General features: G+C 33.8%; 1 protein-coding gene across 1 annotated transcript in view; it reads left to right on the forward strand.

Moving 5' to 3' along the window:
* Positions 1-1711: 1711 nt before the first annotated feature.
* LOC113108259 (sodium channel protein type 1 subunit alpha-like) overlaps positions 1712-15756 on the forward strand; it is a 47364-nt gene continuing 33319 nt past the window's right edge. Inside the window, exons 1-5 of the mRNA XM_026271183.1 lie at positions 1712-2068; positions 13544-13870; positions 14201-14319; positions 15255-15344; positions 15427-15555. Of these exons, the coding sequence (XP_026126968.1) occupies positions 13604-13870; positions 14201-14319; positions 15255-15344; positions 15427-15555 (605 nt within the window). The 5' untranslated portion in view covers positions 1712-2068; positions 13544-13603. The remainder of the gene's footprint in view (positions 2069-13543; positions 13871-14200; positions 14320-15254; positions 15345-15426; positions 15556-15756) is intronic.

Below are 15756 nucleotides of genomic sequence, written 5' to 3' on the forward strand. Positions count from 1 at the left end.
CACATGTGATAGATTGAGATAGATAGATAGATAGATAGATAGATAGATAGATAGATAGATAGATAGATAGATAGATAGATAGATAGATAGATAGATAGATAGATAGATAGATAGATAGATAGATAGATAGATAGATAGATGTTCATGATGAACATAAGGTCTATAAAGACACAGACAGGGATGCAAAAAGCTCTATGCCATATGTGCTGTAGTTTACACAGACAGACACAGAAGCAGACTGTCAAGTGCTGCTGAGCAACGACCCGATCTAGTCACATCTGAAAAAGTCTCCAAAATCTGCGTGAGAAAACATATAACAATGCACAATTTAGACACAGTAGATACATCGGTTATATGCATTGAGTTATTTTGTTATATTATATCATTATCAATATATCATTATCTTTTTTTTTTTTTTTTGCCATTTTGCATTTTGCTTTATTTTATTTTTTTGCATTGCTTTCGGTGGTTATTAGTTTTTTAAGAGTTTAAATACACTGTAGTTCAATTAGGCTGGTAAATTGAACAATATAGGTAATTACATATTTTGTGAAATATAAACAAACTGTGTTATGTTGTCTTACATTTGACTGAATTTATATTTCTCAAATATGCAAGAAAAAAAAAAAAAAAGAAGAAGAACAAAAATTCTGCTAAATGCTTGAAGTTGAAAATATTCCTGAAGATATATAACAATTGTGGATTTTTAAAGCATTTTTAATGGATGAGTGGACCAAATAGTGAATGCTCTATTTTCACCCACTAATTTTCTATTTAATATGAATATGCATGAAAATTAACTTAAATCTGCTTTTACTGTAACATACGGTCTCTGTATATTTAAAAACATGTATTAAGTTAGGCTACCACTTGTAGAAAAAATTAAGTTGCAACTTAAAATTGTAAATACTTAGATGATCTTAAGTTTATCTTAAGAATATTCAGTATGTTAAGTGCAAACTTAATGCGTGAAAATATAGCACTTTAAGTACATTATGGAAGTGCACTTGAAATCACATAAGCAAACACTGCTTATGTGATTTAATCCACTTGGTGGCGCCATCAGGCTTCGAAACTTTCTTACTGGAAAATTGAATAAACCTACAAAATTGCTTTGCTCATCTCTGACGTGTCTATGAACTCAATTTAAAAAATCTATAGTCTAGTACGTCACATCTATTAAAAGGTACCTTTTGCGAGGTAAATTTAAATAAAATTCTTACAATATTTAACAAAATGGTGCTTCATAGAATTATTATTTTTATTTTATTATTATTATTATTATTATAGGTTATTTATTTTTTGTATATCAGGGTAACCGTGTTGTTATTTTAAAGTACTGATGTTTTATTAAAGAAAAATTTTTTTTTTTACCAACACACTGTCATTCAAAATCTAACAGTATAATAACGAAAAACAATAATATACTGTAATACATACTATAATTTATTTTCATTTTGCTTCAATTTATTATGTTTTATAATCAAAGCGTGGGCATTTAAAGACAAGGGGTGGGGCAAACAAAACACCATTATGAAGAAAAAAAAACGCATTCAGAATTAAATCAAAGTGAAAACGACGTGTGAAATCATCGTCACCTCTTGGTTGTAATCTTTCTGGCGTCGGTTTCCATCAAGTTGTGAAATTTTAAGACTCCTGCTATGGCAAAGGTCAAGTATTTAATATTCATAAGCGAACGTTCTCTATTGGACGGTTACGATGCAACATCAGCACAGCCTAGTAAATATTCATGAGGCAATACGGCAACCTTAACATGGCGTACTTAATATTCATAACCTCAGCCTCAGTCATAGTAGGATTGGTGATTTTTCGCTGGGTCTAAGCGCTCGTCTCTGTGATCTCAATCACTTCGCTTTTTGATCACAGTCTTCTGCGACTTTTTTTTCAATCGCCGAAAATCCCTTGGAGTTTACTTACTTGGGTAAAGTTGCCAACACTGTCTTGTTTTCCTCCGGTTTGGATCACTGCATCAAGTTTTTCTCCTGGACGATCAGGATTAATTTCCCCCTTATGTTGGCAGAAATACCTTGATTTATGCTGGAAGATGGTGAGTGGATCATGAAAGCTATTAAAATTCATGGTCAATAAAAAAATGCTCCAGGTTACAATTGAATGCAAATAACAATACAATGTCTGATCCATAAAATAGTTATTTTTATCCAGGATTTTAAAATTAAATCTGAGCTAGTTTTAGTTTGATTGTGATTATACAGTAGCAAAAGACATTAACATGCTTCGTTTTTAGATTTTCTCATTCAGTTGACAGTATGCAATGCAACATGCCCATTCTCAACTATTTTCTTTAGTGATTCATAGTAGTTTAGTTGGCTGTGATAGGCTTACATTTCTGTTTCTGTATTACACACAGTAAGTTATTGTTGTCATAACAGCATCAGATGCAAGATAAAAATGTTATTTACATATCTGTACATTGATTGATTTGTTTGTTTTTCCGACATCCATTTATAAATGTCAGTGGTCTAGACTGCGCCACAGGTTTTGTGCTTCAATTTAACGTATACTAATTCTAATGCATTTGATTACTGCAATGTTGAAACGCCTATACTATTGAAAGTTTATCCAAGATATCATCATCTGCTTGTTTTTATTTTATTATTATTATTTTTATTTTTTTTGCGAGACATGTCAACTGTTCCTAACCCTGGTTGACGCCCTGAAAATCCACTTTTCCAGTGATTGATTCTTGAATCCACGGGGGAAGAGATGATTGCACCAGATAAATATGGTTCATTCAGCTCACACGAAGTTGCATTTCTGTTTTAGATTTCTAAACCGCGTTTAATTTGACTTCAGTAATGAACTATGTGCAGATTGACTCATTTCCAAGGAGTCGGTTCTTTCGAACAGTTCATTCTAAATAGCTCATGTAATCTCGTCGTCACGTTGTCTCTTGACATTCCGTGGCGGTTCAAGAACATTAATAATAATTATAATAATAATAACAATAATAATAATAATAATATGTTTTGTTTTAGATCCGATTCGGCTCACACAAATAAAATGAACTTACACAAAATTAAATTGATTTACGTATTTCACATCCATGCTTGCTTTGTTTAATGATGTAAGTGCATTGGTTTAAGAGTCAATAAGATAAAACAGTCATACATATTCATAGTCCTTAACAAACTTACACAATGAAAAGTTTATTACTGTCAGTTTTTAGTGCGAACGAATCGTTCGTATTGGTTTAGTGAATCAGTTCATTCAAAAAGATTCGACTCAAAAAAAGGAATCGTTAGCGATTTGCTTAGCTTCTGTTCTCCTTTCCAGCAGTAGATTCGTGTGGACGAGATGGTGCCACAACTTTGGAAGTTCATACAACGACATTTTATAGGGAATTAAGTTTTATCTATCTGCAGATATAGTGGTTATTTATGAAGAAAGCGAGATATGGTTAATCTTCCGCCTACCTCAGCTGAACAAAACTGTCTAGAAGGCGCCAATTTAAATTAAATCAGGTAACGTTAACGGTTATTTCTCCACAGGCAGACAGTCATAATATGAAGGCTTTCTTCACTAGTTACGAGAGAGATGATGAAATAATGAGAGGGAGAGTTGGTGATGCTTACATTATAATGTTGTGGACTACAGAAAAGTTCAAGGGATTTATTTTTGATGGAATAATATGCAGAAAATGTATCTACATATCTGCAACAGCTAGTGCAGACACTTCGCCTGTCAATCATTGCGCCGGTGGGCGTGATTTGTGGCGCGATAATTCTGAAAAAGACTGAAAGACAACACAAGTCATTTTGCTTCTGTAATTTGATATATTTCAGAGTGAATATTCATTTAGTGAATCCTTAAGAGGGCGTTATCTTTCAGGAATTGATTAGATCTTGAAAAGTGGGCATTACCAGAATAGAGTCTAGTGGTAGGAGATAAGGTGTTGAAAAGTAAGAAGGATGGTTGACATTAGCTAAAGAGGGTCCATATATACAACCATTTTCTATTTGAAATATATTTTAAAATGAAATATATTCCTGTGATGAAAAGCTGAACTTTCAGTATAAATTCTCTGATCTTCAGTCAGGGGCCACTTGTGATTTTAGGGGAGCACAATTTTAAAATTCATCTTGACCTACTTTAAGTATTATTCATTCGTTCATTTTTCACCATGTCATGTATCACTGCAATCTTAAGAAGTAATGATTTCAACTAGAATGATTCATTATGTTTCATTTATTTGACAAATTATTTTGTATTGTAGTGTCAGGGGCATCATACATGCACTCATTATTTTCAAGGGAGCAACTTTTAACCATTAAAAATGGTTTTCTGTTGTGTGTTTTGGTACATATTCCATTAGAATATATTGTTTTTAACAAGCCACCAATAGTAAGCCACAAATAACCAGTAGAAACAAACAGTGCCCATTACAGTTTCCAGTAAAACCAATACAAGTTCCATTATAAGCAGTAAAACCATTACACATTTTTTTATGGTGTCTGTTGTTTTTTACAGCAAGTTAAAAAAAAAAAAAAAATTTCATTATATCCTCAAAATATATAATTAAATATCGTGATTCTCAAATGCGTGTAAGTAAATGCATTTCACACCTTTATGGATTATGTTAGTTGATCTATAATGAGTAGCCTGATACTGTAACCTATTGACTTTGCATAAAAGCCCGTGTTTTTACTCAAGAGCTTTTGTAGAAACCATAATTTTTTTTTTTTTTTTTTTTTTGTCAGGGTTCAATGAAGAGAAAGTTCTGATAAATTTAATGCATTTTGTGAAGTAATATTAGCTACTCCATTGTTTCAAATAATAAAAGTGTTGCCTTCTTTAAGGCCAGCAGTGTAATTAAGAGGGTAAGAGTTCATTTTAATTTCACATGCTTTTAAAATGTAAAATGTAAACTGAGCACCCATATTGACCCTGAATTTTGTTAGTATAGTTATAGTTTTATATTTTGGATTATATATAATTTGCTTTTAAATGTCTCTTCAGATGGAAATAGTTGTTTTTCACATTCCGTCCTGTATCAGTATTAAGAAGCATTATAATCTGACAGGAGATATCGGTGAATATAGGCTGTTAGATCCATTACTGAGCACGGTTTGTGCTTCAGAGGCATTTTGATAAGTGCTCTTGAAGGTTTTTGGTTTCACTCCAGCATTTATCCACACTTGGGAAACTTAATGTTTTTCCTCACAAGGCAATGGGAAACACTTGAAGTGCCTTCCATTGAATCTGTTTGTGCTTGTTGCTTTACTTTTTGGTGAAAAAACTCAATCTGCGTGTTTTGGACTGTGTGGTGACAAACAGAGAGGTGGGGAGATTTGCATAATGTAAACTGAATTGTTCATTCAGACATGAATCTCAACAGCTGAAGCAACTGCTTGCATTTTATTAAATTGTATCCAGTAGTACAAACCTTAGCTTTTCTTTCCCTTCTTTTACTTGTGCTATACTGACAAACAAACCAGGATCTATCTATCGAGATAATTTCAAGCTTATTTAGATCAAGAATCATAAATTACGTTTTTAAACATTTAAAATATAATAATATTTAGTGTGATCAGATTTTCTTTATTATATTTTTAATAAGTGCGACTCAGAGTAAGTAGTTGTTGCATGTTTACATAAATAGGTCTGTTGTGCTGAATGACAATAGAAATGATTTTACGCATGTTTGATATTTTATTTTCACAAAAGTTATTTAAAACATTTGACTTGGATTTTTATTTGATGCAGCCACCAAAATGGGACTTCACTTTGACCCATAAAAAATATAAATATTTTATTTATTTGCTTTGTTATAATGCTTTGTATTATAATCTTGTAAATTTGAAACCTCAGTTGTATCATACAAATTATTCCATGACACTACATCGTATAAAATCAACTGATTTTAGTTTTTAATTGTTATTTTTTAATTTATGTTAGTTTAAATTATATATCAGACAGTTATCGGTAAAGAATAATAATAAAAATGTATGTATACACAGATCATGAGTTCTACTCAACGAGCGAAACGGTTTCTACAGACTGAAAAAGAGCCGATTAGCTGGCATTTGGTGTGGGGACCTCAGTGCCCATTGTCAGGTGTATTTGTCTTGCAGAGGAGTCAATATGTCATGAAGAGAGATTAGAGGCTTTGAGCGAGGGTCAGGTTGCTGTTGTCGATGGTAATCGTGTGATGAATATCATGTGTAATTTGGAGTAACCCCAACCATCGTTTAGATGTTGACTCGTGGCTCTGTCCGAAGTTTATTTTGGCTCTTGTTTGGAGAACCGGGCCTGTCAGTCAGCTACTCAACCTCTAATTAAAATGAGTGCCGTGTCTGCTGGGAGTACAGATGTGGTCAACAACCTGTTAATCTCTCAGAGGACGTGATGATAATAATCTGGATTTATTATATCCTTAGAGTGCTGCTGAAGATGGCATCTGTTGCAAATAGGGATGCACGATCATGATTTTTCATGGGCGATTCCGATACCGATTTTTTACAAGCAATCTGGCCGATTCTGATACCGGTTTCCGTTTTTTTTTTTTTTCTTTAAGCAACAAACAAGAAAGAAGGAAAGTATGCATAAACAAGATGTTTATTTTGTATTTAATAGGCCAAACTGGCTTTTGGCTATTGAAAACAATAACGGTAACCATCTGAAATTAACGGCAGTAACTGCACAGTAAGTAGACTACATTTAATACAAACATAGATGGTAGAGACACCAGCATTTAGCTTTTGTTTTTGAATTGGTTTGAAACTACATACACCTTAAATTAAAAGATTAACTGTAACCATGTGAAATTAAAAGCAACAACTGCATAGTTCTACAGTCCAAACACCACAATCAACACACATTCAATAAGATGTTTCTTAATCAGCATTCAGTTTTGTTTTAATTTTAAAATTTGGTTTTACATTTAAAACAAGGTCTTTACCAGTAATAAATAATAAATAAAAGAATTCTATATAAATATTATTCCAAAATGTTAAAATCAAATAATGTTGGTGCGAATAAAACAAAGATGCAAAGTATTTCATTCATCCAATTAATAAAAAAATTAGGGTAATGATTCACATCTATATTTTTCTTTACTTGAGCCAATGAAAAATAAAAAACTATTGTCTCAAGTTAAAAAATATAGATGTGAATCATTATCCTAAATTTTGTTCAATGGATGAATGAAACACTTTTTTTCAATGTGCTACAGCAGGTGATTTTTTAATCAAATTAAGTCGATGTAATTTTAAGGTAAAATAAAAATAATCATCCTATACAGAAATGACGTTTACTTCTGTATTTTCAAATGTGTATGCAAGTTCTAATAATAATAAAAAAATAAAAAAAAAACTTAAGCTTGTCACAGTTTAGTCTGTTTCGTTTCTCATCCAACACGTGAGTAATTGAGCTGAACATCCTTCACAGGGCACTGACCGGTACAGTACACTCACGCAGCTTCAGTTAGCAGGAAAGGGACTCATATTTTGTGCAGTCGGCTGTTCGCTTCCTGCTGTCTGTGGCTCAGACGTGTAGCTCTGCGCTTCCAGTGCTGAACGGCTGCCCGTGTACTGTGCACAGATTTCGAAATACTTCCACACAAATGACATGATAGCGAATGATTACAATCTAGTCTGTGCACGTGGGTGAACTTCCGGAAAAATTGTCCAGAAAAAGATCAAAAACTGATTGCCGATCAGAAAAAACCGTCCGGTTCAGATTTATGGCCGGTCTATCGGTGCATCCCTAGTTCCAAACTCTTCATGGTTGGTGACAGGCATGCCGGTTGACTTACAGACTTGTTGAAATCAAATTTAGATACAAAGTAAAGAAGATTTTAAAGGGCGAAGTGTTCTGAAAGGTCACCTGAAGTGCCTTGAAATAGTGGTGGGTGGTATGACCAAAAAATAATATCACGGTATTTAGCAAAATTATACTGGTTTCGCGGTATATGATGGTATTTATTTATTTTTTTTCATGCATGATGGGTGTAAACAACATTTTCTACTGATTGAGAGAGGAAATTCCACTGTAAATAGTGATGAAACATGACCTATTAATACATGTTAACCTCATTTATAATCACGTTATCGTCTGATAAAATCAACATGCATGTACAGTAGATCCATGTTTGTTTATAACTGCTTGGACCAGAGCCACTGAACTTGGTAAAGCTGCATTTGACAGCCACAGTCTAATAGATACCCCCTAGATTCAATATGAAACTCTTAGTAAAACAAAATAGTGTTCATAATCATGCTGAGGCTGTGTAGTTGTAAAAGTTTTTAATATATGCAGACTTGTGAATATGATCTGCTACTGTACGTAAGATTGTGTCTCTGAACCGGAGCCAAAGTCCGGATCAGACTGTGCACTGCTGCAGTTCGCATGAAACAACGTGAAACCAGACCTCATTTGCACCAATCGAAAGCTTATTTACACTGTCTATAGCCTAGTGTACTACGGGCCATTCACATTGGAGCACACTGCATTATAGATAACCTTAAGTCTAACATATTGATACTGAAACCCAAAAAACTTTCTTTTTGATTTCATGGGGACTTTAACTATTTCAGACATCATTGAAATGTGGTCTATAATGCCTCTATATTTATCTATTATGATGGCTATACTTAACAATAACTGCTGAACCCTTAAAGACAGACTTGCTTTGGTTATATCCATCAGTTCAAATGAATTCAACTTATTTTTTAAATAATCATGTGCAATAGTGGAATTTGTGGTGAAAAACTACATTTACCCATGATGCTTTACAGAAATTTCCACCAATCTGAGTTGCAGAAAGCAAAGAGTGTCAAAAGAGATCTTTAGCTTTGCCCACTATGCCCTCTAAAAAAATGAAGAAAGAAAAAGATAACACACTCTGCTTTTGTTGGATTTTCAGTATATTTTGCTTCAAATAAAAGTGTATAGTGTTGCGATCATGCTTAAACAAAGACTTTTGAAAAAACAATGGAAGAAATTAATGAGAAAAATACTTCCGGAACCAACACATTTAAAATGCGATATAGAAATGTATTTTTTGCTGTTCAGTTTAATAGTGCTGCATATGCAATGTCAAAACAGCTATTTCAGGCATATCAAAACAATGCAAAAATCAATAAATATGAACTTCAGCGGGCTGTATTTGTAGTCTTCTGACAGAGGTCCTGGGCTGTTTTTAGTCCCAGTGCATCCCTGCTGCTACTGAATGCACATTGAAATGCAATAAATCATTTTTTTCAGACCGTTGTGTCCCAAGTGAAATCACAGTTTCACTTTCACCATGAAATGGACGATGATCATTGGTCAGTGGCTGTAACTCTAGTGTTTTGGAATAAAAGAAGGAAAAAAAAATAAAAGTTTACTGTACAATTCACAATGAAAGATTAAAGCATTACTAATGCTTTTGTCCCAGCTGATATTTCTGACATATTTTACATAATCATAAAGCATTTGTATTTCTAAAATCTGATGGTACCTACTGTAAGTGCTACAACTGTTCCACAAAAGTATTTTTTTTTATTTATGTATTTTTTCTCTCTATTTCTACAGTTCTTTTTACAGAATGTTTGCTTTATGGTCAGTAGAAAAACACAGAACATTTCTTCAGATTTTGGGAAATTATTGAGAAATTATGTGGAAAATGGATTTAAATGTATAGTGTTAAGTGGGACCAAAATGTTCTCTCTAAAAATGCTTTTTTTTTTTTCAAACCCAACTTTGGGTTAAACATGGACTAACCCAAAGATTGGGTTACATTTATACATAATTTTTTTTACCCAAAAGTTTGGTTAGTCCGTATTTGACTCAAAGTTGGTTTTGAAACAACCCGGCATTTTTGTATTGCATACATTTTTATTGAATTGCAAAAATGTGACACTTTTGTTTACAGATGCAATGTACTTTTATTTTTATTTTTATTCAATGGCATACTTTTTGGCAACACTGCATTTGTCTTGTTTAGACAGAAAAATGCAAGACTTGTTTCTTAAAATTGTTTTATGCCATGTTTTAAGAAATTAAGTGGTATTCTGCAAAATTGTTTTTAAGCACATAGTAAAATTTATTAAATACGACCGAAAGGTTTAATTAAACAAGACAATGGCATTTATCAAAAAATTACGTATAATTCAAATAGCTTTTTGTCATTTTTACAGATAAATCTATTGTATTGCATTTCCCAATCCCTACTTTACTATCTTTCGCACAGATATGGATACTAATAGGGACTGGGAGGATAGAAAATGGAAGGAATTAATTTTTAAAGGGTCCCTTAAAAATAGACCAGGAGAGAGACGTGAGTAAGGATTCGAGAAGATAAATGAGAGTTTCCAAGTGGAATAATTCATTGTTCATTAAGTTGGGTGAGCAGATTGCTAGACAGAATATGTCTGTTGTGCTTTTGCCTTTGTGAGTACAGGATAAAATGAGCAAAAAAAGGCCGAAAAAGAATACAGTTCTCTCACATCTTACACTTTCTTTTAAAAAGAAAAATAATTTATTGGCATTTATGGCTCAATGAAGAACCTTTAACATCAGTGGAACCTTTCCATTGCTCAAAAGGTTCTTTATAGAGGAAAAAAAGTTCTTCAGATTATTAAAAATGTGGGGAAAAATATTCTTTTAAAAACTGTTCACTGTGTTCTTCCTGGAATCCCAAAAAGGCTCTTGCATCAATGCAAAAAAATAAAATAAAAAACAAACCTTCAGCTTTTTAAATATATAATTTTGTTTTCTATGCTAAGCATACCTATGTTTTGCTCATTTTTGAGCATTTTCGTTCTCCAACCTGGATTCTGATCTGCATCCCTTTCTTTCCAGCGTGATTTGTGAAGTCTGTGACCCAAATAAATGATATCTGATAACGATTCTTAGTATTACAGTGGAAACGCCTGGCTGTGTTTCTCATGTGTGGCTTCTCTGTAGCACCAGCTTCTCCTTCCTGATTGAGCATGTGCTCTTTGCTGGTTTATACTGTGTTTGATTTCTGGAGTGAATGTGGTCTTCCCCTCAACAAAGTGCAGAGTTGGTTTATCACTCTCGGGAGCTCTTAATGTTGAGGGTTTTCCAGTGAACACCTATTAGAAGAGATTTCTTTCAATGGTTGGGCCTATAGTGATTTATCTGAAATAAGAGAAATGATCTCCTTCTTCACTAATTGGGCTTGATGGACTGGGAAGTGACCGCGCTGAGATTGAGCTCGTGAACACATTGATTGAATGGCTTGCCTTTTTCCAGCTTTCAAACATTTTACAAAAGTTGAAATAAATTAACTATATGCAAAGGTGTCAAAAGGGGAATCTTTTTGTCTTGAGCTCAACATTTACAACTGAATGGTACAGAATATGCTTATAGAACAAGTTGAACTTTAACGTGACACACTAGTCTTGACACAGAAACATAGTAAAGGACATGTTTTAAATAGCCATATTTTTATGGTGTTACAAGAATACTTTTGTGATCAAAGAAAACTAAAATAACTTTAATCAACAATTCTTCTTCAATTCTAAAACTCTGGTTGGATGGCAGAATTTTCCTTTTTGGTTGAACTATCTCTTTAAAGTATATTTATTAGTACATCATGTACATCATGTAACTTGAATATCAATTAGAGTGACCCATGAACTGGATATGTATGCAGTTGTTTGCACTAAGCTAATGTCTTTTAGCAGGCCAGGGGACATTTCTTTAATTACAATTATATGTAGTGTCAAGTAAACCAAACAGCTGAAGTCCTTTTTTTGAGAAGCACAGGTTTTCTAGTTGACTAGCCATAGTTGCCAGTGTTGTTTTTTGGAAGCTGGTTGGTTAGTAAGGGTTGTTGATCCGCCAGTTAGGACAGAGTCAAATTAAAGGAGTAGTTCACCCAAAGATGAAAATGTGCTGTTAAAGGGTTAGTTCACACAAACATAAAAATGTGGCACCGTTTTACTCACCCCATGGCATCCTTGGTGTATATGACTTTATTCTTTCAGACAAATCCATTTGGAATTTGGAATATATATACATTTTATCAAGCTGTTTAATGCCACTCAGTGGGCATTTTTATAGACTTCAGACTTGACTTCAGACTTGACCTGAAATTACTGCAGACTTGACTCGACTTGAGGGAAAGGACTCTTAAATATTTTGAAGGGAACTCAAGTCTTAAATCCTTATATAGCCTAACTGATATTCAAAATGCAGGCCGCGAGCCGTAACTCAGCACCATTATAGCATTATTGTAGCATACCATTGAACAGCACGTCAGGAAAGTGTAGGCAAAATAGACTATGTTTGACAGGTGCAATATGCCAGTGTGTCACCGGACTAAGGTTTTCAAAAGGCATCACGCGAGTTTAACATCACTACAACTAGGAAAAAAATGTATTGTAATTCAAACGCAGCTCCCATCGGCATTTTAACAGACCTTTGCTCTTAATTACGATCGTTCAGCACAATAACAAAATCTGAGCAGGTCTAAAAACTGAAACTGTTGATGCTGCACTTTACAGTTTGGAAAAGTTATATATATATATATTTTTAAATATGAGCAGGCCTACAAGCTGGGATTGGTAATGCTGCACTGTAACAAACTGTCTCATAGTTATAAACTGTAATCATAGTTATTTATTTATATTTTTCATTATATTTTATTGGGATATTTTTTAGCGAACCATTACTTGACTTGACTTGGACTCGTTAAAAGTTAAAGACTTGTGAAAATCTCAGGCGCAAGCTACATTAAAGTGAATATGGATATTTTTCTTAAAAAAATGCATTGATTTGCTAAAGGACACCTTTGCCTTTGTTGCTGTGTGAAACACTTTTTTTTGGATGGGCAAAAGATGCTTTTTATTTAGCATCTTTTGGACTGATGCATGTAACACCCACTGAGTGGAATTAAATGGCTTGAAAAATCAGATACAACTTTAATATAACTCCAACTGGATTCGTCTGAAAGAAGAAAGTCATATACACATAGGATGCCTAATTTTCATTTTTGGGTGAACTAACCCTTTCATTTCCTGACCCACAGGCCACCCAAGAAGTAGGTGACTTTTTTTCCTTAAGTAGAACAGTAAAGAATATTTTTAGCTAAAACAATGGTCCTTGGTTCTTCATAAAATGCAAGTCAATGGCTGCCTGTCTTTAAGAATAAAAAAAAAAAAAAAAAAAACCTTGGCTCCTGATGATATACTTCTATCTTATAAAGTAAAATGATCTGTCTTTGCAAGAAATTATTTACAACATTATAAAAAATGAAAAAACTGCTCATACCAAGTCCTTCTAAGCTAGTTGTAGGTTTAAGCCCCTCTAAGTGGGGTGGGACCGTGTTCATTTATTTGTGTGCCACACATAACACTGATTCCTCAAGAGCTCTGTTTCTGATAGCAGCTGATGGTTTTGAGTATGGCAAGGCGTGTCCATCACTTACAGGATGCTTTTTCTCTTTGTGGTTCCAGAAGGATGTTTAGAAAGCTAACCATACAGATACCAATCACATTTAATGTGTTTCTGTCCCTCTCCCTATTTCTCTCTTTCTCGGTGGTTCTGCCAGACGTGCAACTGTTCTCATGCAGACGTGTAGCGAATCCCTCTGAAGGTTCAGGATGAGAAAATGGCGCATTCGTTTACTCCACCAGGACCTAAAAGTTTCCATAAGTTCACCCGTGAATCTCTTAAGGCCATCGAGAGCCGGATCACTGAGGAGAATGCCAGGAAGTCCAAGGACAAGCAGGAGAGAAATAAAGATGATGAATGCAGACGAAAACCCAACAGCGGCCTGGAGACCGGGAAAAATCTTCCCTTCATATACGGAGACGTTCCCAGAGGACTGGTGTCCACACCACTGGAGGACCTGGACCAGTTCTACAGCAATCGGGCAGTGAGTTTGGATTTATATTTATATGTCCACACTGGGATGGGTCCAAAGCATCACCCTAAAAAAACTGAGATTAAAAGTCTTATTTAAATCTTAGAAAAATTTTTAGAAGCGGAAAGAAACTTTACTTACTTACTTACTAATATTTCATGGACATTGATCAAATTTTCAGCAAATAATGTTTTCAAATGTAAAGTAAGGATCAATTATATTCTCTGTTGTTGTGATTGTTTTATTAAATATAATATAAATATAAATAATATATATATTATTTTTGCTGACTGTTTTGTCCATCTGTAATGTATTCATCTTCTTCATCTCCCTCTTGTTTAGACTTTTATAGTAGTGGACAAAAAAAAGACAATCATCCGTTTCAACGCTACTCCTGCCTTGTACATCTTCAGTCCCTTCAACCCTCTGAGAAGAATTTCAGTTAAGATTTTGGTGCATTCATATCCTTCTCAGTTGCTGAAACATGAAACATGTCTTGCTGTGAAGGTTGGATCTTATGTTTTTACGGTTTATTGCATAGTATTGGTAGTTTACGACCAAAAATGAGTGAGTGATTGGTAATAAATGTAAATAATGAAATGAAAATGATCATGATGAATCATATTCGATGTCAGATGGACATGTTGTTCTCAGAAACCATTAACAAAAGAAAACACGCCCCGTATGGCATGCTTTGCGGATGAATTATTAGCAGCTGAGAGCCTGAGACAATGGCTTGATGGCTTGATGTCCGATGTAAAATCTGATCCTGTTCCAAAATCAGTTGAGAACCGCTTTAGCATTCAATCTTTTCTCAAAAAAACTATTTTAAATGGATTATCATTTTACTCGCTAAAGCCCCTTTAAATCTAATTTACTCCACACTGCAGAAAAAAAAAAATCTGTGTTCTATATTTCAGTAAGATTTGTTAATGATTTTGAGAATGATACCTTAAAAACTTTAATATTATTACAATGTTAATTGACTGTTTTCTATTTGAATATATTTAAAAATCTAATTTATTCCTGTGATGCAAAGCTGAATTTTCAGCATCATTGCTTCAATGTCACATGATCCTTCAGAAATCATTCTTATACTGTATGCTGATTTGCATCTCAAGAAACATTTTATTGTTATCAATTATGAAAACAGTTGAGCCGTTTCTTATCTTCATTTGTTCACATTTGTGTGGAAACCATGATACAACCATGAACAAAAAATACAAAAGCATAGCATTTATTTTAATATTTTCTTTTTTTGTAATACTATAAATGTCTGCACTATAACTTTTGATCAATTTAACGTGTCCTTGACTCCTTGATGGCTAAAAGTATTAATTTACTATAAAAAAAATTCTTACTGACCCCACTTAGTTTCCTTAACTTGCGCCTTCACATTGTTCAGTATGTTTATAATGTTCACTATACTGGCAAACTGCGCTTTCATGGTCTACTCAAATACTCCAGACTGGGCCAAGAACGTAGAGTGAGTTGATCTCTTTGCTGCTTTTCAAGAATAATTGACCATGTTCGCTGAGTGCAGTAACTGAGGGTCTTGTTTTTGACAGGTATGCCTTCACTGGGATATACACTTTTGAAGCACTCATAAAGATCATCGCTAGGGGATTCTGTGTGGGACAGTTTACGTTTCTCCGAGACCCGTGGAACTGGTTGGATTTTATGGTTATAGTTATGGCGTAAGTTTACCTAAATGTGTTATTTACCACGACTGCACTGTTATAAGTTATTAGAATCCATGAATTGTCATTAAGGTAAAGAGTGCAATTTTTCAATGAGACTTTGCTGGTGTCTAGCTGGCCAGGTTTATTCTGTCTTTACTGTCCTTCATTAAAATGAAGTCTATAAAACCACTTTTCACTAACCACATCACCAAGACA

Source organism: Carassius auratus, chromosome 9 (genome assembly GCF_003368295.1).
Source record: "Carassius auratus strain Wakin chromosome 9, ASM336829v1, whole genome shotgun sequence".
Taxonomy (NCBI): domain Eukaryota; kingdom Metazoa; phylum Chordata; class Actinopteri; order Cypriniformes; family Cyprinidae; genus Carassius; species Carassius auratus.